We start from the raw sequence: 26,401 nt of genomic DNA on the forward strand, positions 1-26,401 counted from the left end.
GGACACTACAGTGGGGGGGGGGGTGATGTAAAGGGGCAGAGGACACAGCATTGGGGGGTACAGGACACTACTGTGGGGGGAGGTGGCAGAGAGCATGATGTGAAGGGGGCAGAGGATCCTGCTTTGAGGGGGTACAAGACTACTGGGAGGGGGCAGAGGACACTACAGAGGGGAGGTAAAGGTGAAGGGGGGCATAGAGGATACTGGTATATGCATAGGTATATGCTCTGGGGGGGGGGGGGTACATAACACTACTGTAGGCGTTGGGGGGCAGAGGATACTATAGTGGGCGGGTGATCTGAAGAAGACAACAGACACTGCTATGAGGGGTGGGCAAAGGATCCTACAGTGGGGGATGATGTGAAGGGGGGCAGAGAACACTACTGCGACACACCATGCTGTCTTTTTATTGGGAGCATGTCGTTTTCATTTTTATGGGCACCGCCTAGTCACCCCCCCCCCCCCCCCAACCTCTGAAAGGTTGCCTATCCCTTTTCTAGTGGCATCCAACTGATTTGGTATATGCATAGTTAAAATACATTGGTCTAAACTGGACCAATGTAACCATGTACAAAATGCCAGGAATTCTTCTTTAAAATAGAAAAGGCGAGTAAGATCCTGGGTGGACATAGCTAGGACTCAAGTGCACAGATCTCACAGCGAGCCCCTGAAATATACAAATGCAGATGATTGACCCGAGTTGCCTTTTTTTTGCCAACCTAAAAAAGAAAAATACAATCCTAAAATGGCTCAGAAAAGGAAATAATTGTGCAGACAAGAAGCAGTGCCAATTCTATAGAGCAGAGAATACACAAGGAAACCCCAGCAGAGACATTGGATCAGGAGTTTCCTACCTGCGGCCCAAGACGGATATGAATGCAGTCTAAAACCAAATTGAAAATGTACTTGAAGTGGAGGTCCGGCTTAAAAAATAAATAAAATAAAAGTCAGCAGCTACAAACACTGTAGCTGCTGACTTTTATTAAGGACACTTACCTGTCCAGGGTACCCGCGATTGTCGGCAGCCGAAGCTCGGGTCTCGGCTGCCCGACCGCCATCCTCCGTGAGGGAATCAGGAAGTGAAGTGTTGCGGCTTTATTGACCGATTCCCTACTGCGCATGCGCAAGCCACGCAGCGCTATGTGAATGGACGGATGTCTCCTGGAACACACACAAGGTCCCAGACGACACCGCTTCCCATTTCCCAAGAGGCAGAGCAACAAGGAGAAGAAAGAAGTCCCACCACGGACAAGGAAGAGGCAGATTAGGAGATCTGCCTAGTAACAGCCACTTCTGGTAAGTATATGAAAAAAAAAAAAAAAATCTAATTTTTTGCAGCCTTTGGCGATTATTTTTTCTCTTCACAATCAAACCCTATTAATGTCATCAATTTTTGGCAGCACCTATATTTTTGAGTAACTATTTTTAAGGATGAAGCCCAGAAAGGGCAAAATTTGAAACAAAATATTCGGGAAGCATCATGAGAATTACCACAACATCCCTCCAACCAGTTGCATTTGTTTATCAAAAATAGTGTCAAATATCGCACTAGTTTTGTGTTGCTTTCTTTTACAATAAAAAAAAATACAAAAAAATAAATTTTATTACTACGATAGGTACATTATCTATATCAGTGATCGTTAACTTGTGATCTGCCCAACATTTTCTACTCATCAGCTATTCTTATTGTTAGTGTATTTTATATGCGACCCAAGACAATTGCTCTTCTTCCAATGTGGTCAAGGAAGGTCAAAAGGTTGAACGCCCTTGCCTTAGATCTCTCACATATGGTGTACAGGAACTAGAAATTCCTCTGCTCATTGGCAACACCGAAAACCTAGTAACAGCTTTTTGTTTGCATTGTTTCTAGGGCTGCGGAAATTTCTTTCATCGTTCAAAATAATTTTGATCGGGACGATCCGCGGATTGAGCTCCGTGGTCCCGTCCATAGGAAAGGCCGCGGCTTCGGCCAAGCTCCGGAGCCGCGGCGAGCTTGGTACACCCGGCGGCGGCCTAGTAGCAGCGTGGCAACGTCATCATCACCCGCCTGCTTGTGTCGTCTGCGGACGGGTCTGCTGCCTGCTGTGCTTTCCTGAGCAGGGAGATGTGGACATTACAGTATGGGGGGGAGATGTGGACATTACAGTATGGGGGGGAGATGTGGACATTACAGGGGAGATGTGGACATTACAGGGGAGATGTGGACATTACAGGGGAGATGTGGACATTACAGTATGGGGCGAGATGTGGACATTACAGGGGAGATGTGGACATTACGGGGGAGATGTGGACATTACGGGGGAGATGTGGACATTACGGGGGAGATGTGGATATTACAGTATGGGGCGAGATGTGGACATTACAGGGGAGATGTGGATATTACAGTATGGGGCGAGATGTGGACATTACGGTGGAGATGTGGATATTACAGTATGGGGCGAGATGTGGACATTACGGTGGAGATGTGGATATTACAGTATGGGGCGAGATGTGGACATTACAGGGGAGATGTGGACATTACAGTATGGGGGGGGGGGAGATGTGGACATTACAGGTGAGATGTGGATATTACAGTATGGGGCGAGATGTGGACATTACAGGGGAGATGTGGACATTACAGGGGAGGTGTGGACATTACAGGGGAGGTGTGGACATTACAGTATGGGGGGGGGGAGATGTGGACATTACAGGTGAGATGTGGATATTACAGTATGGGGCGAGATGTGGACATTACAGTATGGGGCGAGATGTGGACATTACGGGAGAGATGTGGATATTACAGTATGGGGCGAGATGTGGACATTATGGGGGAGATGTGGACATTACAGTATGGGGGGAGATGTGGACATTACAGTATGGGGGGGAGAGTTTAATAAAAAAAAAAAAGTAAAAACTGTATGTGCGTTATAATTAATTGAAATTAGTTGATTAATCGATTAAAAAAGATTAATCGAACACGAAAATTTTAATCAGTAACAGTCCTAAATGTTTCCCTTGTGGACTTCAGAAAACACACTTCACGTGTTGTGAATAACGAGGTGCATGGACGTTGTTTCTCAGTGATACAAGACATACTAATATCTATGGAGGCATGAGTGTAAGATGACATGCACGCAGCATCATTACACTTCACCATGCTTGCATGTATCTCACTGTGCGCTTAATCACATATCCACTGCAGTGATATACCGAAGACCTATGATTAAGCGCACTGTGTGAAACACGGAACCCTGTCGGCTTCTTATCTTGCTGTGTGCACATCTTACCATGTTGACATTTATGGATTTACATTAGCTGGTTCAATAAAACATATAATTTATACAAGCCAGTGCAGCCCAAGAACTGTATACTAGGAAGGAATGCGGAATAAAAAGGAACCATTCACAAATTACAACTTTAACCACATGCCTACGGGGCACTTTTACCCCCTTCCTGCCCAGGCTAATTTTCATTTTTTATCATTTTTTTAAGACAAATACCACCAAAAGCTTTATTTTGCTGGTATTTAATCACCACTAGAGGTAGAGCGATATATATCGGCCGATATTTGTCCATTTTTGATAAATCGGCATCGGCCGATTATTATCAAAATTAGGCCGATATTTTACACTAACCGCTGTTCCTCCTCCCTTCTCCACACTCAGCGGCTCTGGCAGCATCAAGCGCCCCGCTGAGTGTGAAACTGACAACATATAAAGGAGCGGTCAGCTCGATGTCGGGGGTGGGCGGGACCCAGCAGCTATATTACACCAGTCAATGGGATGGCATCTGGGTGGGCCGCTATGTGTGTGGCCCTGCCCCCTTTTTAAAGCAGTCCAATCTTTGGCTGGTGTAATTTAGCTGCTGGGTCCCGCCCACCCCGACTTCGAGCTGACAGCTCCTCTCTCTCCTCTCTATGTTAGTTTCACACAGTTACACTTGGCTTAGTGTGAAACCTGATAGTGCCACCACCAATCAGTGCCACCACCAATCAGTGCCACCAATCAGAGCCATCTGTCAGTGCCACCACCAATCAGTGCCACAAGCCAGTGCCAATCAGTGCCATCTGTCAGTGCCACCCACCAGTGCTAGCCAGTGTCACCCGCCAGTGCCAACCACTGCCAGCCAGTGTCATCCGCCACTGCCAGCACCACCGCCAATCAGTGCCACCTGCCAGTGCCAAACCAGTGCCATCTGTCAGTTCCAAACCTGTGCCATCTGTCAGTTCCAAACCAGTGCCACCTGCCAGTTCCAAACCAGTGCCACCTGCCAGTGCCAACTAGTGCCATCTGTACTGAGGACATCAAGTGCGTGCTAGAGTGACAGGAGTAGGCAGGAAGGAGTGGAGTGGGTGAGGTTGTTTTTTGTTGTTTTCTGTTTTTTTTTAAATTGGCCTAAAATATCGGCCACAAAAACCGGCATCATATATTGACTATCGGCCGCCCCAATTTCTAAATATCGTCATCGGCCAGAGAAAAACCCATATCGGTCTACCTCCAATCACCACTGTTTTTTTTATTGTTTGCTAAACAAATGAAAAAATACCAAAAATTGTGGGGGAGGGGATTTTATAGTTTGTTAAACTTTTGAAAACAGGTAATTTTTCTCCTTCACTGATGTGCAATGATGAGGCTGCAATGAAGGGCACCGATAGGCTGCTCTGATGGGCACTGTTAGACCCTGAATATCAGTGTAGATATCCCTTTTACTCAAGCCAGTTAAAGCTGGTTATTGGCTCTCCTCTCCCTGTGCTGTCAGCATAAGGAAATTAATGTAAATTACCTGCTTGCGTTTACATTTAGATCAGCTGTGATTGGACACAGCTGAACACGTAGTAAAATGCTGCTGTGATTGGCCCTTTACCCTGATATGTGATCAGCCGTGTCTTAGTAACACAGTAATCACAGAGTGCACTGCGGGCGTGATCACGGGAGGAAATCATATGACACCCTATCAGAACTGTCCGACCACAATGCAGCCTTAATTCGGCTATAGCGTGGCCAGCAAGTGGTTGAACATCTATTGCCCTTAGGGCTCCTACAGCATGCAAATCCGGCATTTTTGGGACCTCATGTTTTGGGCATGTAGGGACATATGCCCTAAACAAGGGATGCCTGTGTTTGGAACATATGTTCCTGAGCTCATACTACCCTAAATAAACGTACTGCTCAGAGCAGCCTTCAGCCATGCATTGCAGCCTGTTATTGATTTTGACAAGCCGTCAACAGGCTGCCGACAGCATGTCGTACACTGCCCCTGTGCCTCTCTAACACCCGAAAAACAGTCATTTTTTACTCTGTATGAGCCAAACTGATAGCGTGCATGATCCCTTACATATTGTATTAAAAGCCACTGAATCATTTTACAGTGTTTTTAGAATAGTCACCTGAATTGTATTTACTGAACTTGACCAAACCAGCTGGGCATTGCATTGGGATACCTATATGTTGAGAGCTTGTGTGTTCATTATTTTTTTTGGAACCAAGGTGCCTTCCCCCACCAAACCGCATTATGCAGGAGAACGACCAAACATCTGTAGTATTTGTACTGGGGAGGAACAATAGTTGTTGGCTGAAAAAATTCAATGCGGCCAATTTATATTTTACTGGGGATGAATTGGCTGGGGTGTCTGGTGTGGTCTGCCATATTCTGTGATGGCGTATGCGGATTTACTCTTCCCTGGACCCCAAGTTCAACACATGCTCTTTTAGCACTGAACATGTCACTGTCTTACAGCTGGTATGAAGACATATGACCAGTAAAATGGGGGCAGTTGGGAGCAATAGCTGAACCACAAGATCTCAACAAGGGGGCATACACCCAAATGAAAACATCTGATTGTTTTAGGGGATACTAAAGCAAAGTAATACATTTAAAATATTAAACCATATATAAACAACATAGCTAGGAAATGACTTGCGTTAAAACAGAAGGTATTGTTTAGAATGAGGACAAAGGGAAAGCAAGAGGGCCGGCTGCCCTTGGCACAATGGTTAATTGTAGGGATGGAGTGGCCTTCCTTCTGCTACAGGAGTATTGACAGTGGCAGTGACTGGTGGACGTAGAATCCACTAAGCGTGCACATCAGTAAGGCCCCCCCGACTGCGGTTCGGCGTCTTTGCCTTGGGCGCTGCATGACACTGTCCTGGCACTGCCCCTGACCCGATTTGTGAAAGATTGGAATTCTAATTAGTTTTAAGAGCTTTCCACTCACTCCCTGGTGTGTTCCCACGGCATAAATGAGGACAAATGCCCCTGTGGGGACACAGGCAACAATAAAAAACCCTGAACCATAAACAAGCTAAGAAACACAAGGCTAAACAAAACCTACTGAATCAAAAGATGCTGAGCTTTTTCCACTAACCAAATAGGCATGGAGGGGACAAATCAACCATTCCATTGACATTTACATAAATTTACAATTTTTTTTTTTGTATCAAGACTGCAATGCTTTACTTGACTGGCAGGCAACCACATAGGCAAATGTTTTGGCACAAGCTCAGCTTAAACACTGATTTGCACAGAAGTTCTGTTATATATTAAAGCCCATTAAAATGAAGAGTGTAAAGCTGACTTTAAAGACAATTCAATTAGGCGAGTCTACTATTCTTCAAATTTAAGGCTGAACTTTTTATTCTAGATTTCTTTGTTCTAACAAAAAAAAAACTTTATATATGCAATGGAGCCTTTCAATATATATCTAACCAATTAAATTCTTCTCTTCTAGTTATGCATTAAGTCAGTCTCGTGAATAATCAAGTACAGCTCTGACAGCTGTGTGGTTGGTTCTGAGACAGTCAATGCCTCCTCATTACAACCGCCACATCTTCTTTCTATATCGAAAAAGTACTGCTGTATGTGCAGATCCATTTATTACTTCTGGCACCCATCTATGCCTTCTTGTTAAAGTCCAATTCCAACTCACCCTTCCCCTCCATTCTCTGTTATACACCGAGTTCTGGTGCTATTCACCTTGTCTCCTTTACGGAATGGTCCACAATGATGCAGAGATCACCATTGTACTGTGAGTACAGGGAGCCATGCTGATTCTCACCAAGGGTAAAAGAAGCCTTGCACTCACAGCAAATGGGTTGAATGATGATGGGCAGGGCTGCTGTTAGAAATCAGGGAGACACCATACTGCTTATGTGACAGCCTCTCTCCCCCCACACTCCAGATAATATCAAATTATATTTTTGCTAAAAATACACTAAAATCATTATATGACATATTTACCAGTCCCTTCCCCTGCTCTCAATCCTGAAACATCACCTTGTGTGCCTGCAGCAGATGCCGGTGGGAGAGGAGGGAAGCTGGAAAACCAGCAGGGAAAAGGGGTGCGGATGGGGGACATGGATGCTAGATCTGATGCACTACAGCACAGCTGGGAGGAGGGAGCGGAAGAGAAGCCAGCAGCTCTACAGGGCGAGATAGAAGACAATCAGTGTCTGCAATAAGGCAGTACAGCTGACCCTCCTGCTCAACAGGTGCCTGGGATTCTCTTTTGAACTGATGGGGCCCAGGCGGACTGTCTGCACTGCCTTATCAGTAGCCCGGATTCTGGGCATTAATCAAGTGAGAGGAGGACAGAAGCTGGACCTCAGAGATGCAAGTCTGTGGGCAACATTAATGGAAACATAATAAGTATCGCAGGAAACAAATTTAATCAAAGGGGATTAATGTAGTCAACATCAGCAAGTTAAAAATATAAAACTCAAATTTAATTATAGAATACACAAGAGTCATCACAATATCCATGTGCCTAGTATATCGCTGTATACATTCTAGACATGTCCATATTGTGATGTCTTTTGTAAAATATAGGATTTACCTTTTGGGGTTTCCACATCCTGAAGAAGGGATGCATAGACAGATGGGACACGTGCCTATGATACTGTATTGTTAAATTTGTGATTTTAATTGATTCTTCAAATTGTCATCCGATACATTGTATGGAGATATCCAATGTTGAAGTTTGGCCCTTTCACATCTATGTGCTTTTGCCTCGCTAGAAGGCACATTTCCAGCATGACAAAAGCGCATCGAATGTATTTCCCTGGAAATCCTATGTACCGATTCATATATGTGTGCTGCGTTTTGAAAAATTCTGCATGCAGCATCTTTAGTATTCGGTGTAAAAAAGCACACAAAAAAAAAACCTTCCATGGAAAGTAAAGGAAATGCATCAAAAATGTTTTAAAATGCAACACCGTCTTGCGTTTTTGATGTGTTTTGTGCTCACATGTCCAGAATACACAATTGCCTGCTAGGAGTCAGTGATGTGGTATATCCAGAACATGCATCAAAAATGTATTAAAATCTGATTTAAAATGCTATATGCATTAAAATGTAACACAAAACATAAAATGTGCTAAAAAGCACAATGTGTTTATAAAACTTTATATAGCATTTTTATGCACTATAGTGTGAAATTGCCCTGATTTTTTTTTTATTTATATACCCTAAAATAAAAATGTATTGTTTATAGCTACTATGATGTCCTATCATTCACAGTTTTTAAACTTTTGTGATTTATAAATTTGGCATGAGTTATATTTTTGACTACCTCAATCCCTTTGATTAAACGTGTTTCTATGTTTTTAAAGGTGATCAACATAGCAATTGGAAGGAGATAATAGGATCCCCCAACCATAGCCAAAAATATTGATTGAGTTTTGATAAGTATTGCAGGCATAGTTGCATTATTATTTAAAAAGTACTTGGGCAAGTTATTTTAAAAATAAAAATAAATATATGTATACTGGAAGCGGGCTTTATTCCATTTCAGTCTTTTGCATTTATATTTAAAAAGTACTTGGGCAAGTTATTTAAAATATATATATACAGGGCTCAAAATTTCAAGTCCTGAGCTACTAGCCAGGCCTCAAGAGTTACTCGCCACCAGTTGCCCCACCTAATTCATACACTGCCCTGCGCCTAATTGCACCCGTAAACACGCCCTCGTAGATTATCTCATGGAATGACAATGTTTTATGCAGAATCAAGTTACAAAATTAAATATTACCAACAACAACAGACCAGAGGGACAGGGCACTGGGGGCAGACCAGAGGGACAGGGCACTGGGGGCAGACCAGAGGGACAGGGCACTAGAACTGGGCCTCTTCCCCATTCTCTTGCGGTCTCCTCTGCAACTCCCATCCATCCTCTCTCTCTCTCTCCCATTCATCTCATCATCAGGAGCCTGCGTGTGCGGCTCCACGCTTGCATGTCCCCACTTCCCCCTTTAGCACTGAGATTCACACAACTGCACAGCCATTGACACCATAGCACAGCGCACACTGACAGCGCACAGCACACATTGAGACCAGTCTGCTCACAGTGCTCAGGCTAAACTGTTGGACACTTACATAGAGCACAAGGAGAAGAAAACTAACAAACTAGAAGGCTGCCACTCTCATGTCAGGGCAACTTTCAGTGAGCGCTGCACCGGAGTGGTAATTTTTGCAATCCTCCACCTCACTCATTACTTTCTGCTCTCCAGCTACATTGGTCGGGGGGAGGGGGGCAGGCTCAGAGAGGTCATACTGTTAGGTCCCATGGCTTAATGAGAATTGAAAGTAGAGCACCTGTGTACTGCTCTGCCTGTGCGCGGCTCACCAGACTACTTTTCCCGAGCATGCACCTTTCCTCTTTGGCCGCCAATCTCATCGGGACTCTTAAGTGTAGGCACAGATTGGAGGGAGATTGGTCATGCAGCCCTGTCATCACTCGCCCCCAGCTTAAAAATCCACTCGCCAAATGCTAGTAGGCGAGTGGAAATTTTGAGGGCTGTGTGTGTGTGTGTATGTGTATATATATATATATATATATATATATATATATATATATATACACACAGACACACAGAGTGGAAGTGGGCTTTATTCCATTTCAGTCTTTGACATAAAACTATATGAACACACCGAAAAAGCAAACAAAAAAGGTAGATAAATAGTTGAAATACATATAGGGTAGCTGTTTACCTGCCAAAAGATTTGTGTTTCTGTTCATGAGAAATCTACACAGCACAGCCTGGCAGCAGCATTTTCTCAATTTTAGGCTACTTTCACACTGACAGCGCCCGCCGTTCATGCTAAAGCGATGCTTGTCATTGATGTGCTTTAGCGCTGTTTTAGCTTGCGCGTTGCAGCACTTTTCAGCCACTAGCGGGTCGCTTTTTACTCAAAAAAAAGGAAAAAAAAAGTATTGCAGCACTTTCTAATCGCTTTTTAGGCGCTTTGGAAGCGCTAAATACGCTCCCAATCCACCCCAAAGATGCTGTTTGCAGGACTTTTCTTAACCTTCCTGCAAAGCGCACCGCCCCAGTGTGAAAAGGGACACTGCAATGAATGACAGTGTTGGCAGAGAATGGCTATATTTATGAAGAATTACAGTATTGGGACTTTCTTACACTTATGTTTTTATTAAACACTTTGCACTTTATTATTTTGTTTGTACACTTTGATAACGTTAATTATATGTGGATAAATAAACAGAAATATTGTGTTACTGAGTATTGAAAGGGGAAGTACGCCCTAATTTATTATACAAGCTGCACAATTTGTATTTAGCTTGTTTACAAGTTTATAAAAACTCACCATGCCTCTTACTAAATACCTTGGAATGTCCACTCTCCAAAAAGGGATTTTTTTTTTGGGGGGGGGGGTATTTGTACTGTTCTGGCATTTTAGGGCCTTAAGAAATGAGATCAGTACATCAGAAATACAGTATATACTGTATAACATAACCTGTTTCCCACAGATTAATTAATGTTATGGTTATTTTTGCAAAAGAAATGTAGCAGAATACATTTTGACCTAAACTTATGGAGGATTATTTTTTTTACAACATTTTATAGGAGAACTGAAGAAAAACAGTTTTTTATTTCAAAATGTTTGTAAATAAAATAAAAGTGGTGATTAAATAACACCAAAAGAAAGCTTGATGTGTCTCATAGGTACAGTGTTGCATGACTGAGTAAGCGTGACAATTGGCCTGGGAGAAAGGGGGGTGAAAATTCCCAGTAGACCCCTTTCACACTAAGGCGGTTTTCAGGCATTTTAGCGCTAAAAATAGCGGCTGTAAAGCAACTGAAAAAAGTCCTGCAAGCAGCATCTTTGGGGCGGTGTAGGAGCGCTGTATAGACCGCTCCTGTCCATTGGAATGAATGGGCAATGCTTCTAAAGCACCTGAGAAGTTGTTCGGAAGCTCCGCAACTTGGACGCTTTTAACCCCTTATTCGGCTGCTAGCGGGGGTTAAAATCCACAATAATATCTCTCCTTCAACCTAACCTAAACCTGTCTCAGCCTAACAACAGTCCTTAAAGGGAAACTATAATAGCTTTGAGTTCATTTTATCTTTGTTTGTTTTTGGGGCTGGTGGGCTAGTCTTCTTTTGAGAGTGACCACTCCCAAGCAGGGCTGTGTGGGTCCACTGACACATGCAGTGTGATCTGGCATCGCCTCCCACTCTCTCTTCACTGGATTTCATGGATAGCAGCAGGACCCAATGGCTCCCTCTGCCGTCAGATTCTCTATAGTGAGACTAGGAAAAGAAGAGAAGAGCTGCAGAAGATGGACACAGCGCTGGATCGAGAATGGACTCGGGCAAGTGTTTAAGGGGGAGTATGGATGGAGCTGATATTGAAAAGTGTTTTACCTTAGTGAAGAAAAAGTTCAACTTTTTACCTTCATAACCACTCTAAAGTGTAAAGCCGCGTACACACGACCATTTTTCATGTCATGGGAAAAAACAAAGTTTTTCTCTACGCGATTCTTGTCAAGCCTGCCTTACATACACAAGATCGTGAAAAAAAAATGCTTGAGCAAAGCGCGGTGATGTACAACACGTACGACGGCACTATAAAGGGGAAGTTCCATTCGATTGGCGCCACTCTTTGGGCTGATTATGCAAATTTCCCTTCTCATAACTTGCTCCTGAGCATGCACGTTCCTCCCCCCCCCCCCCCCCCCCCGACGTTAAACCCTACACACGACCGTTTTTCACGGTGTGATGAAAAACGACGAGGAGAAATAGAGCATGTTCTAAATTTTTAATGCCCATTTTTCACGTCGAGAAAGATGCTCTGGGGCCTATACGATCGTTTTAAATGACCAATTTAAAAAATTGCATTTTTCTCGTCATGAAAAACGGTCGCGTGTACGCGGCATAACTTTTTGGGGGAAAAACAAGCCTAGCAGCTGTCCAAGTTCTCAGGAAAGAGGACCTTGATCAACCATGCTGGCATAATCCATGGGTTTAATTTGCCCGTCCAACACTTTACAGAGGAAACACAAATGAAAGGAAACATTTAGGAGAACACAATACAAAAATCTGAGTCCTGCAGGAATTGATACCTTTATCTTTTAAAAGTATCAGGCAAATACACTAAACACCTGGACTGAGTTGTAAGAGACTCCTAATTCCACGATTTTCCTGGGGCTAAAATCAGTTGTTAAAATCTAAAAGAGGATTAAAAGATTCTTCCAAATATACGCACCATCACTTCTATATGCTTAAGCCTGGTATAGTATACTGTAAAGTCTGCAACGTTATTAGGCTATTAAGTTGACTGACTGCTAAAACAATTTACTTTCAATTTTCTTAAGCAGTGCTTAGGGGCTGGAGTGGCGCACACAGAGAAAGTTACAGGTATTATTTGCCATTCCACTGCGGGATCTGCTCAAGACGGCTCCATTCTCCATTCTTCTATTTAATCCTCTTTGCTTGTACATCACCGCTTAAATTTATTATAATATGCATTACCTCCAGTTCTTAGCTCACTCTATGACCAAGAAAAGCCTATTTCAGCATATTTCCTTCCATTCACCCCAGGCTCATACAAAGAAAGAGAAGGGAATAAGTATTACATGAGTTTCCCATTAGAAGCAAATTATGCTTAAAGCTAAAAATGTACTTTTCCATGGAATTTATAAAAAAAAAAGATACAACTGCAGTGGAAAGTGCACCTGTGCTAATGGAGTAAACTATACATAGCAAAGCAAGAAAGTAGGCACCATTTTTTTTTTAATTAAGCCATATAAAGATTATTATATATTTAATAAGAATGGGAGAAAAAAAAATGAACATAGCACTATATATATTTTTCATGTTAAAATAGAAGTACAGTCATAACATTTTTCAGACCCTTATCAGGTTATTTTTGTTGTCTGTGCTCTACTGGGGAGATTTCCCTTCACTTCCTGTTCTGGAGAAGCAACAGGAAATGACAGGTCTCACTGGTGAACAACTTCCCATGGTAGATAGCTGTCAATATTTGCCCCCATTGGATGAGATACCCGTACCTCTTGCTCTGGAGAAAACTCAAATTTGTGATTTCCCATCACTTACTATCTGAGTGAGAATAGATGAATAGGGAAGGTGGACTGGCCCATCATATACAAAGATAGCAGTATAAACTTGACAGGATTTATTCCAACTGTTCCCTTCTCTAAAGCCTTGTACACACTACTAGTTTTCTTTTTGTTCAACCCAGCAGGTCAGGCAGCTCAGGTCGGAGTCGCTGTACTAACCATCTGATGTCAGTACAGCAATCTTCCCTGCTGTGCTCAGTCAGCGCTCTTAGCCATTGGCTAAAAGTGCTGATCGAGCATGACTCTGCCACAGAAGCCAGTCGAACAGCCAGCTTCTGTCGGACCAGCTGCCATACACATGGGCCAAATGTCGGCTGCTTTGTATTGAACCTGCCACCGTCGCCACCTGACATTTGGCCCGTGTGTACTAGGCTTAAAGCGGGGGTTCACCCAAAAATCAACTTTCTATCACTAGATCCAGCATACTGCTGACATCTGCAGTATGCTGGATTTTTTTTTTGTACTTATCATTTTAGCCGTATTTCTTCTCCTGCACCGAGCGGCGTATCCTTCCAGGTATAGGCTTTCCTAAATAAAGCGCAGTTGATTGACGGGCTTGGATAGCGCGTCACACCTTCCGAAAATAGCCGACGTGACTCTCGGCAATTTACGGCGCCTGCGCAGTCAGCTCTACGCGGCAGGCGCAGGCGCCGTATAGCGCCGTAAGCAGCCGAGAGTCACGTCGGCTATTTCCGGATGGCGTGACGCGCTATCCAAGCCCGTCAATCAACTGCGCTTGATTTAGGAACGCCTACTCCCCGAAGGATTCCCCGCTCGGAGCCGGAGAAGAAATACGGCTAAAACGATAAGTACAAAAAAAAAAATACAGCATACTGCAGATGTCAGCAGTATGCTGGATCTAGCGACAGTTGATTTTTGGGTGAACCTCCGCTTTAACAGTTTTGCCTTTACATATAGTATGGCTTTATGCATGCTTGCTCTGTGTTTGACTTTTTTTTTTTTGCCTCTCCATGTTGGCCTATAGGGAAAATTTACTAAAACTGGTGCACTCAGAATCTGATGCAGCTGTGCATTGGCAGCCAACCAGCTTCAGCTTGTTCAGTTAAGCTTTGACAATAAAACGTAGAAGCCAATTGGTTTCCTTGCAGAGCTGCATTTGATTTTGCATGCTCCAGTCTTAGAAAATGTCCTCCCTATGTGTCCATGCACATAGGCATTCACAGGCCTTTAGTTTAGAGGCAGAAAAAAAAAAAAAGAAAAACATTACCAATTCAGGAAAGGAGACCGGCCTAAATGCATGTAAATGCACTTAGCACTTGAGGGTTCATTCATTTCAAAGGCCAGAATAGCTAATATTCTGCCCAGTAAAATGAACACCCAAACGATGTCTTCACCTGCTTTTCTCATCAGTATGAAGCAGCCATCTTTCTTTTCAGGCATTATATAGGCACAGTACCTATATCCTGGGCTTAGATGACAGCTCACACAACACATTCATGCCAATCCTGCTGAATGTACACACAGATCAGCTCTTTGCTGCAGTCTCTCAAAAAAGTTACAATGTTGCAATCTGATCACAGAGGGTAGTGGAGTCTGAGGGAATGCATACTGAAGCAGGCTGTAGACCAGGGGTCTCAAACTCAAATTACCTGAGGGCCACAAGACAAGTTTTCATATCCCATGGGGGGCCGCATGCAAACTTTCAAACTTCAAAAACAACAGTACTGGTGTCAGCGAACACATTATTAACCCCCAGCACTGGTGTCAGCGAGCGCATTATTACCACCAGCACTGGTGTAAGTCAGGGTTTGACAAATTTGCTTGGAATCTAGGAGCCAGCTAAAAAAGTTAGGAGCCAGAAAACGCACCCTGTCCCGACGAGCTTGCGTGCAGAAGCGAACACATACGTGAGCAGCGCCCGCATATGTAAACGGTGTTCAAACCACACATATGAGGTATCGCCGCGATTGGTAGAGCGAGAGCAATAATTCTAGCACTAGACCTCCTCTGTAACTTAAAACATGCAACCTGTAGATTTTTTTAAACGTCGGCTATGAAGATTTTAAAGGGTAAAAAAGTTTGTCGGCATTCCACAAGCGGACGCAATTTTGAAGCGTGACATGTTGGGTATTAAATTCCTCGTCGTAACATTACTTTTCATAATATTAAAAAAAATGGGGATAACTTTACTGTTGTCCTATTTTTTAATTTAAAAAAGTGTAATTTTTTCCCAAAAAAGTGTGCTTGTAAGACGCTGCGCAAATACGGCGTAACAGAAAGTATTGCAATGATCGCCATTTTATTCTCTAGGGTGTTAGGATAAAAAATATATATAATGTTTGGGGGTTCTAATTAGAGGGAAGAAGATGGATGCTTAACTTGTAATACCAACGGCTCACCACCAGATGGCGCCAGCTCACAAAACTCCCCCCACTTCCGCCCTGCCTGCGGGCCATTTATAACTGGTCCGCAAATGGCCCGCGGGCCGGTACTTTGAGACCACTGCTGTAGACTTCAAGTGGTATTAAACGCAAAGCCAAAAGTGCAATTTATTGCAGCTTAGTAATAATTAAATGTGGTGACTGCATCAGTTTTCTTTCTTTGGCTTTTTCCACTTCGTTTTCACCTGATGATCTGGCCAGTAACACAACTCCTGTATTAGTAAGACACTCTGGAGGAATGAGCAGAAGAGGCACAGGAGACAGCGGCATTGTTAGTCTAAAAGGAGGGGAGTGTTAAATGTATTAACTGATTTAGAAACACTAATTAAAGCCAAACTCCAGCTCACACTGGAATAAAGGTTTTGCATGAATAAATAAAAGCTGATAATTTTATTCACCCCACCAGTGTTAAAGCGGAGTTCTGCTAAAAAAAAAAAAAAAATAGAAGTCAGCAGCTACAAATACTGCAGCTGCTGACTTTTAATATATGGACACTTACCTGAGAGGGCGATCTGTCTCTTTGGCTCTCGGGTGGAGGCACTGCCATCTTCGGTAAGGGAACAGGGAAGTGAATCCTTGCAGCTTCACTTCCTGCTTCCCTACTGCGCATGCACGAGTTGCTCTGTGCGATTTCACTGGTCCCTGCCATCTTCTGGGACCTGTGTGTCTCCCAGAAGACAGCAGTGGGGACGGAGGAGGGGCCGGACATGGCGTATGCCCGGGAAGTGGACGCAAATATCTGTATTACACAGGTATCTGCTCCCCCCTGAAAGGTGCCAAATGTGACACTGGAGTGGGGGGGTGGAACTCCGCTTTAAGTTGTTTGTCTCATGCATATAAAAAAACACACATTCTGCTGGAGAGCTTGTGCTGTGAAAAACGGCATACTTTCTGGCTGGATTACCAGGTGAAAATAGAAGAAAGCAAGTCTAAAAAGGGATACTAATAAAGTCATCACATCTAAGAATTGGTAAGCTCCAATATATAAATGTTTACTTTTGGGTTAACTACTGCTTTCATCTCAACTTAGGCAAAGTCACTGGTTTGGAGTGTTTAATAACACAGGACAGAGATCTGTTTCGGAGGTAGAGGTTCAATGTATGAAAATGTACAGTAATGCACTTGAGGGCTAAGAATAGGAGTGCAGTTTACACGCTAGGGAAGATCCTCTGGGGGAATGGAGAATTAAAAGTATCTGGGATTCCTAATAGATGACAGACTCAGCAATGGCATGCAATGCCAAGCTGCAGCAAGCAAAGCCAGCAAACTATTAGCATGCATTAAAAAGGGTATTTAATCAAGCGATTAATCAATAATTCTACCACTTTCAAAACTCTGGTTCGGCCACATGTTGAGTATGCCAGTACGGCCATGCCAGTTCTGGCCACCAGGCCTCAGAAAGGATGTGCTGGAACTGAAGAGAATCGGGAAATATGGCAAGAAAAAGGGGGCTGGAGGACCTCAGACAGAGTGTCTGTTTGATAGAAGTCAGCAGCTACAGTTTTTGTTGACTAAAGAACCTCTAAGAGGAGATAACATAGCAATATACATATATCAATACAGTGATTCTAGCATAAAGACGAAACTCTTCAGTCTTGGGTCACTCAGAGAAGATGTTACCACTAAATTAAGTTTTTTACTAAAGTGGTAAGAATGTGGAACTCACTTCCACAATTCAATTGGTGGGGTCAGCAGGAAGTGTTGATAATTTCTATATGGGCAACTTATCGAACAAAACATAATACAGGGATATGGGAAGTGGTAAAGACGTATATACATACACACACCCTCACGCCTCACCCACAAAGGTTGAACTGAACAGACTGGCTATATTCAACCGCACCAACTATGTAACTATCTATTAAAAAAATATTTATGTACCGTATTTATCTGGGTATAACACGCACCCCAATTTAAGAGGAAAGTTTCAGGGAAAAAAAGTTTTTTTTAATTCTAATACACTACTTCAAAGCAAAATAATAGTCAGTCCTAATCAATGCAGCCTGATTAGTGTCCATCTGCAGCCTCAATGCAGTGTGATGCCCATCTGCAGCCTCAATGCAGCCTCTGTGCCCATCTGCAGCCATCCAATGCAGCCTGATGCCCATCTGCAGCCTGATCTGCGCATATCCAATGCAGCCTGATGCCCATCTGCAGGTTCTGTGCCCATCTGCAGCCTGATCTGTGCCCATCCAATGCAGCCTGATGCCCATCTGCAGCTTCAATGCAGCCTCTGTTGCCCATATGCAGCCTGATCTGCCCCCTTCCAATGCAGCCTGATGCCTATCTGCAGCCTTACTATCTCTCATGCAGTGCGGGAAATCAGGAGGGGGACGAGCGCAGCCGAAATCACCAAGCTGTCATCTTCAGTTTACAGTACTCGGCTCTCTGTCGGCAGTCACATACACAGTCCCGCCTCCGCCATCGCCATTGGACCGGCTATTGTGATTGACAGAACACTGGTCCAATGCCGGTGGCGGAGGCGGGACGTGTGTGTGATGTCAGAGCCGAGTAAAAAGGACATGACGGCTCGGTGGTTCCGGCGGCGCTCGTCCCCCTCCTTCTCCTCTTATCAAATCTTAAGCAGCATAGAGTACCGAGTCACTGCAGTATCATAACATTTAAATATTTGTTCCACGTACCATTTGTAGGTTAGTTGCAAGCTTCACTCCGCGTGCCCCCAACACAGTCTCCTTCTCTTCAACTTTGATTACATAGTTGCGAGAAGTGCACATCTATAGCAGTTATGTGCACTACTCTGCTTAAACTACATTTCCCAGAGTTATGTGTAGTTACTATTCCTATATTGATGCGCTTGCTTCTGTTCTATTACATGCCCCTACTGAATATGTCAGCATTTATTACTGTAATCCCTTTGGAAGTAAGGAGAGAAGGGTGGCTACTTTCCCACATAAATGGAGACCATGCATAGCCAAAGTAGCCACTCTTATTAAGGAAGATCAATAGCAACTGAGTTTCCAACAGCTACTCCTGGAAAAATGTACCAATCCTGGTAATGATAAAAGCAGCTTCTCACAACAGGAACAAAGTAAAAGTAAAATACAATGCTGAGACATGATTTCGATGAGAAGAGGGAGGTCTGGGGGGGATTTGAGTAATGCCTTGACAAAAGCTTAACCAGGATTCTGACAGTCACTGATAAAACACTGTTTTCTGATCAATTAGAAAACTGCAGTATAGCATTCTATTATTGGTGAACATCAACCTTAAAATTATTATTATTATACAGGATTTATGTAGTGCCAACAGTTTGTGCAGCACTTTACAACATGAGGGTAGACAGTACAGTTGCAATGAAATTCAATACAGGAGGAATCAGAGTGCCCCGCTCGTTACATCTTACAATCTAAAAGGGAGGGTCAAGTGATACAAAGGGTAATAGCTGCTGATGGAGAAAAGTACAGTTGTTAGGTGAAGACAGGATAGACTTCTCTGAAACTAAATGTTTTTAGGGATCGCCAAAAAGTGGATAAAGTAGGAGATAGTAAGACAGATTGTGGTAGAGAATTCCAAAGGATGGCAGAGGCTTGGGAGAAGTCATGGAGCAATGGAAGAGGTGACAAGGGAACTAGAGAGAGCAGGAGGTCTTGGGAGGAGCGAAGATAATGATTTGGTTGTTTTTTTTTTTTGAGACAAGGTTAGTGATGTAGCTGGGAGTTGTGAATGGCTCTGTAAGTTAATATTTTGAATTTAAGTTGTTGGTTGATTGGCAGACAGGTGGTTTGTGGATGGTGGATGAATTTGGCAGCAGCATTCATGATGGACTGAATAGGGGAAAGCCCATGTAAAGGTAAGCCAATGAGGAGGGAGTTGCAGTAGTCAAGGCGAGAGATAACCAGGGAGTTGATTAGGAGCTTTGTGGTGTCATTGGTCAGGGAGGGGCCTATTTTGGAGATATTGCAGAGGTTGAGACGGCAAGCTTTCGAAAGTGATTGGATGTGGGGCCAAAAAGAGAGCTCACAGTCAAGAACTACACCTAGCACTCTTGCATGCAGGGATGGGGTTATGGTTGTGCCATGACTCTTGATAAAGAAGTCAGGGGAAGGGGCACATGGGGGAGGAAATATTATGAGCTCAGTTTTGGATAGATTGAGTTTGAGAAAGTGGTGTGATATCCAGACTGATATGTCGGTCAGTAAATTAGTGACCCTTGAGGAAACAGATGTTGTGAGCTGAGAGGTATAAAGATGGATTTTGGTGTCATCAGCGTAGTAATGAGATTGAAGGCCATGGGAGGTGCTGACCCAGGAGGAGGTGTAGATTGAGAATAGGAGAGGTCAGAGAACAGAACCTTTGGGGACCCTGATGGAGAAAAGAAGAAGAGAGGAGGAAGTAGAATTGTAAGCGACAGTAAAGGTGCAGTGGGATAGGTAGAGAGCCAACGAAGAGCACAGACACGGAGACCAGTTTTTTGAGCAGGAGGAGGGGGTGCTCAACTGTATCAAAGGCAGCCATAAAAGTCCAGAAGTAGGAGTACACAATAATGACCATTGGTATTTTCTGTTAGTAAATCATTTGTGAGTATTAGGACAGCAGTTTCTGTGTTGAGGGCGAAATTTAGACTGAAGGGGATCAAGAAGGTTATTCTTAATGAGGTGGTAATTTAGTTGGTTGTAGACCCCAGGTGGGGCATAGGTTGTTAAGATCGGTGGGGTCCAAGGAAGGCTTTTAAAGCTTGGGGGTAACTAGTACATGTATTAAAGAGTTGGGGAAGATGCAAGAAGAGAGGGAGAGATTAAAGACGTCAGAAATTAGTTTAGCAACCTCATCTATAGTAGCAGGGCTGAATAAGGTAAGTGTTGATTAAACCTGTGGATATGGGGTATTAAAGGGGTTGAAACGGTATTTAAAAAAATAAACAGAACATGTCTATACTTACCTATTCTGTGCAATAGAATTGCACAGATCGACCAGGAACCTCCTCTTTTTGGTTCCCCAGCCGGCGCTCCTGGCTCCTCCTCTCTGGCCAGTGGCTTTCCATGGGGGCACTCGTGCCTGCTCACACCCAAGTCCCTCTGCTGCATCCATTGACTCAGACAGCTGGACTCAGCCCCACCCTCTGCTTCCTCGTCACTGGCTTTGACTGACAGCACTGGAAGCCAATGGCTCCCGATGCCCCAGCAAAGCCAGTGAGACCCGGAAGGAGAGAGACAATCTGCAGACATGCATAGCGCTGGATCGAATGTGGGCTCAGGTTAAGTAAAGAAGGGCTGAGGGGGCGATGCTGACACCTAATGCATTCCTTGCAGTAAGGTAAAAAATGTTTAAGGTAAAAAACTTTTAGACTTTAAAACCCCTTTAAATGGGGGGGGATATCTGTAGTGGGGAGATTACATCACAAATTGAATCAATCTTATTTTTCAAAGTGATTGGTGATCTCCTGGGCAGTAAGTTAGTGGGTGGAGGACGAAGTAGAGAGTTAAAAGGTAAAGAAGAGTTGATGGGGACTGGGTCATAAGGTGTTAATGAGAGCGATAAAATAGGTCTGCTTGGCAGTGTGGCGGCAAGAATTGTATTTTTGGAGGGCAGATTTATATTTGTTAAAGTCTTTGAGACTTACTCTTATGCCACAGACGCTCAAGAGCACAACATGTTTTTTGAGACTTCTGGGATCATCAGTTTGCCAGGGTTGTAGGGCCTGATTGTGTGTGTAGTGAGGGGGGCAAGCTTATCCAGGGTGGAGGACAGGCATCTACTGTAGACAGAAGCGGCTTTATTGGGGCAGGACAGGGATGAGATTTTGTCATAGAGGTGGTCATTAGCAGAATAGAATAGTTGAAGTGGAGAAAGTTTCAGAAGAGAGAAAGAAGGGTAGCCAAGGCAGACAGAGAAGTCATCAAAAAAAGTTCATACTTTTCCAGGGTGGGAGCGGTAGATCACAGCAATTCCCCACAGAAGGTGCTCTGTGGGGATAGGAGGATTCCCACTCCACCTCTAGAGAAGGTTACCATGGGAGAGTAACAGCAGGAGAAGCAGTGTCGGATTATGTCAGGTTTCGATGATAGCAAGTAGATTAAAGGAGCTAGTGACAAAAAGATCATAAACAGAGGTGAGATTGTTGCAGACAGAGCGGGCATTCCAGAGGGCACAGGAGAAGGGGAGGCTGGCTTTGGGAAGGAGAAAAAGGCAAACTAAACTGTGTGGATTACAGCTGCTGCCAGAGGGTACGGGGTGATGGGGGGGCATCGGGTACAGTTAAATAAAGGTTTGGGGATATATCTCCAGAGGTTAAGAGAAGCATATGGATGAGAGAGGTAACATTAACGTGTGATTTATATGAGGAGACATGCCTCAGCATCCACAGGGTTTTATTATGTGATGAGTGAGGTAGAGATATACAGATTGTGGGGTGGAGAAGAGGGGTGAAGGAAAGAGAGTTTAAGAAGAGAGCATACAACTATGAAAAGGCAAGGGAACAAGTGCATGTTAGAGAGAGGAAGGAAAGCTACATGGGGAAACAAGGTCACCTGCAGTCTGATGTTTTGTAAAGTAGATTGCTGTAGATGTTCGCTTCATGCAATCGCTGAAGTGCAAGAGCGGAAGTGCCACTTAGTTAAGGGAGGCCACTTTATTGGAAGAATCCCAAAATGTGTCCCCCTGGCATGTGTCCCCCATAAAGGTGGTCTTGTTTTATACAGTAGTGGGTGTGGATGGAATTTGCCAATCAGTCAACCAGGAGTAAATATCAGGCACACAGCTATCGCAGCAAACCTCTCACACCACAATCAAACTGCAAGAGGACAGGGATGTAAAGATTAAGGTAAGTCCATAATTAAAGTAAGGTAATGGTTTACCTCTAGGCTAAGAAATCCTCCATCATGAGCGGCGGCCACCTGTGGAGAGGGTTCAAACCATTCGCAGGACTTCCCCAGCAAATTTTTTAAAGTTCTTACAGAGGACACAGTCAAAGAACCAGAGCAGCGAGCCAAAATCACAGCATTGTCTGCCCACCAATTTATATCCATCAGTGAATAGTAGAATTCTTTATCTATGCAAAGACACAAAACATTGATTCATGACAGGACATAGTAACCACCATAGTAAAGTCAATAACAGGATAAAATATGCAACAAACACAAACAACAGAGGACTTATAATAAGCTGCCGTTGTCTATGTACTTGCTTGTAGTAGTCTTTTGACAGCCAATTAATGACAATTCTCAACGCGCTTGGCGCAGTTTGAGGGATTTCACTATGAATGCTGCACTTAATCTACACAAACGAATACATACAAAGGAACATGAGAGATTAAACTTGAAAGCACAGTACTGTCCATTTTGGACTTTTTTCCTCAAAAGCCAACTGTCACTACTTTTAATATTACCATGATGCATGAATGACAAGGGATGAGCACTATGAAAAGATCAGAAGGTATCATTTGTATTTAATTATTTAAATGCCAATTTTATTGGCAAGTGTTTATAAAAAAAAAACTGACTGTTGCAGAAAGCACAAGAACAGTTCCTGTTTTATATCATTTTAATTATACACCACTTTGAAGTGGTTTTGGAGAGAACTAGATTTACAGCACCTTGCTCTGTTTATCAAAGAGTAAGACAATACAAATTTGTGTTAACAAAAAAAAAAAAAAAAAAAAAGAAGAAGAAAAGAACAAATAAAAATCAGATTTGAACTGTCATTTTAAGTTACTTTTCTGAAAATGATGGGATAATTCTTAGTGCTTTGGGCAAAGCAGAGTTCATTATTGCATTCTGTGTCCTTTAGGAGCATCACCAGCTTAGACCTTTGTAAGCATTTCCTTGTTTTTATATAATAAAGAAGTGTGGAGCCCCACGTTTCAGTGATGAAATCAAAATGTGAATATATTGTATATGCATCAAATAAAATGACTAAAAATCACAATGGCAACAAATAAATTACTATAATATTTGTGATCCAAAATTAGTTGATAAAAACAACTTTAAAATGGCACTCCACCCAAAAGTGTCACATACGTATGTGCTCCAATAATGTATGTATATATATATATATATATATATATATACATACACACATACATACACACATACACACAGTATCTCACAAAAGTGAGTACCACCACCCCTTACATTTTTGTAAATATTTTATTATATCTTTTCATGTGACAACACTGAAAAAATTACACTTTGCTACAATGTAATGTAGTGAGTGTACAGCTTGTATAACAGTGTAAATTTGCTGTCCCCTCAAAATAACCTAATGGGGTTGTAAAGGTAAAAAAAAAAATTCCCCTAAATAGCTTCCTTTACCATAGTGCAGTCCTCATTCTCTTACCTCATCCTTCCATTTTGCTTTTAAATGTCCTTATTTCTTCAGAGAAATCCTCACTTCCTGTTCTTCTGTCTAACTACACACAGTAATGCAAGGCTTTCTCCCTGGTGTTGAGTGTCGTGCTCACCCGCTCCCTTGGACAACAGGAGAGTCAGGATGCCCACTAACACACAGCTCCTTTCTCTATCTGCAATGTAGAGAGTGTCCTGACTCCCCTGTTGTCCAAGGGAGGGGGCGAGCACGACACTCCACACCAGGGAGAAAGCCTCACATTACTGTGTGGAGTTACAGAGAGAAGAACAGGAAGTGAGCCTTTCTCAGAAGAAATAAGGACATTTAAAAGGAAGCCATTTAGTAAAAAAAATAAAAAATACCTTTACAACCCCTTTAACACACAGCCATTAATGTCTAAACCGTTGGCAACAAAAGTGAGTACACCCTAAGAGAAAATGTCCAAATTAAGCCCAATTAGCCATTTTCCGTCGCCAGTGTCATGCGACTGGTTAGTTTTACAAGGTCTCAGGTGTGAATGGGAAACGTGTGTTAAATTTGTTATGATCGCTCTCACTCTCTCATACTGGTCACTGGAAGTTCAACATAGCGGCAACCAGGTGAGGAGTATAAAGACAAGTGTGTCTTGCCTACAGTTAAGCATGATGGTGGGAGTGTCATGGTCTGGGGCTGCATGAGTGCTGCCGCCACTGGGGATCTACAGTTGGCTGAGAAAACCATGAATGCCAACATGTACTGTGACATACTAAAGCAGAGCATGATCCCCTTCCTTCGGAAACTGGGCCGCAGGGCAGTATTGCAACATGATAACAACCCAAAACACAAGACGACCACTGCCTTGCTAAAGAAGCTGAGGATAAAGGTGATGGACTGGCCAAGCATGTCTCCAGACCTAAACCCTATTGAGCATCTGTGGGGCATCTTCAAACGGAAGGAGGAGGAGCGCAAAGTCTCCAACACCCACCAGCTCTGTGATGTCGTCATGGAGAAGTAAAGAGAGGACTCCAGTGGCAACCTGTGAAGCTCTGGTGAACTCCATGCCTAAGAGGTTTAAGGCCGTGCTGGAAAATAATGGTGGTCACACAAAATATTGACACTTTGGGCCCAATTTGGACATTTTCACTTAGGGATGTACTCACGTTTATTGCCAGTGGTTTAGACATTAATGGCTGTGTGTTGAATTATTTTAAAAAGGAAACAAATTTACATTGTTATACAAGCTGTACACTCACTACTTTACATTGTAGCAAAGTGTAATTTCTTCAGTGTTGTCACATTAAAAGATATAATGAAATATTTACAAAAATGTGAGGGGTGTACTCACTTTTTTGAGACACTGTATATATAGGTCAAATCCTGATGATGAGGGGGAGGTTGGCACCTATTTTTTTGATATAGTTCAATATTTATTGTATTTGATTTTACACTGTGCCTTTAAATTTTTTTTTTTTTTTTTAGCTCAATCTTATTGCAATCACAAGGGATGAACAACATCCCTTGTGATAGCATGGGCTGTGAAAGGTCCTCTTTTTGAAGACATCTGGGGTCTATTTGACCCAAAGACAGCCTGGGAAAGACAGTGGGCAGCAACGGGAAGGGGGCCCTCCTTCCGCCACCTGAAAAGTTATTGAACAGCTGTATCACTTTTACCAGATAGGGTATATGGCCAGCTGAAAAATGGTGCCAGGATGTAGCTACAACCATGATCCTGGAATAACTGCTTCAATATGAGGTTTTAGATATAGGTACGGTGGTATTGAGGTGGTTAAAAAATGCTCCCTCCCTACTTTAAACACCTATTCTGAGTAACCTGTGTAAAAAAAATGTACATACTTAGCAATTTTCAGGCCGCTCCAGTCCTGTCACATGATCTCCCCTATGTCAGCCATTGCCGGCTGCAGGCGAGAGGAGAGAGCGCTCGACACCAGCGGGCAATGCCTGAGAACAGTGATGTCACCCGTAGGCTTCGATGGCTCATCCACTGCCAGCGCTCCCCCTCTCCACTGCAGCCACTTCCAGCTAACAGAGGAGCTGGATCTTGGACAGAAGTGGCATGAAAATAGGTACGTATATACATCTTTCTTACACAAGTTAGTCAGCAAAGATTTTAGGAGGGGGGAGGGAACATATTTAACCACTTGGGATCCGCACTATGGACGAAAGACGTCCACAGCGCGGCTCTCAAGTGCCGGGTGGACGTCTTTGGACGTCCTATTGTTGTCATTCCCCGTGCGCGCCGCTGGGGGCGCGCAGCGGGGGAAACAACGTGCCCGGCGCATCGCTCGGGAGCCGATGCGTGTGCCTGGCGGCCCTGATGTCCGCCAGACACCCGCGATCGTCG

The 26,401-nt window shown here is 43.4% G+C and overlaps 1 protein-coding gene across 1 annotated transcript in view; it reads right to left on the bottom strand.

Moving 5' to 3' along the window:
- Positions 1–26,401, bottom strand: part of NBAS (NBAS subunit of NRZ tethering complex) — a 975,710-nt gene that overhangs the window by 780,035 nt on the left and 169,274 nt on the right. The window contains exon 14 of the mRNA XM_040348578.1: positions 22,572–22,765. Within this exon, the coding sequence (XP_040204512.1) occupies positions 22,572–22,765 (194 nt within the window). The remainder of the gene's footprint in view (positions 1–22,571; positions 22,766–26,401) is intronic.

Source organism: Rana temporaria, chromosome 4 (assembly GCF_905171775.1).
Source record: "Rana temporaria chromosome 4, aRanTem1.1, whole genome shotgun sequence".
Lineage (NCBI taxonomy): Eukaryota > Metazoa > Chordata > Amphibia > Anura > Ranidae > Rana > Rana temporaria.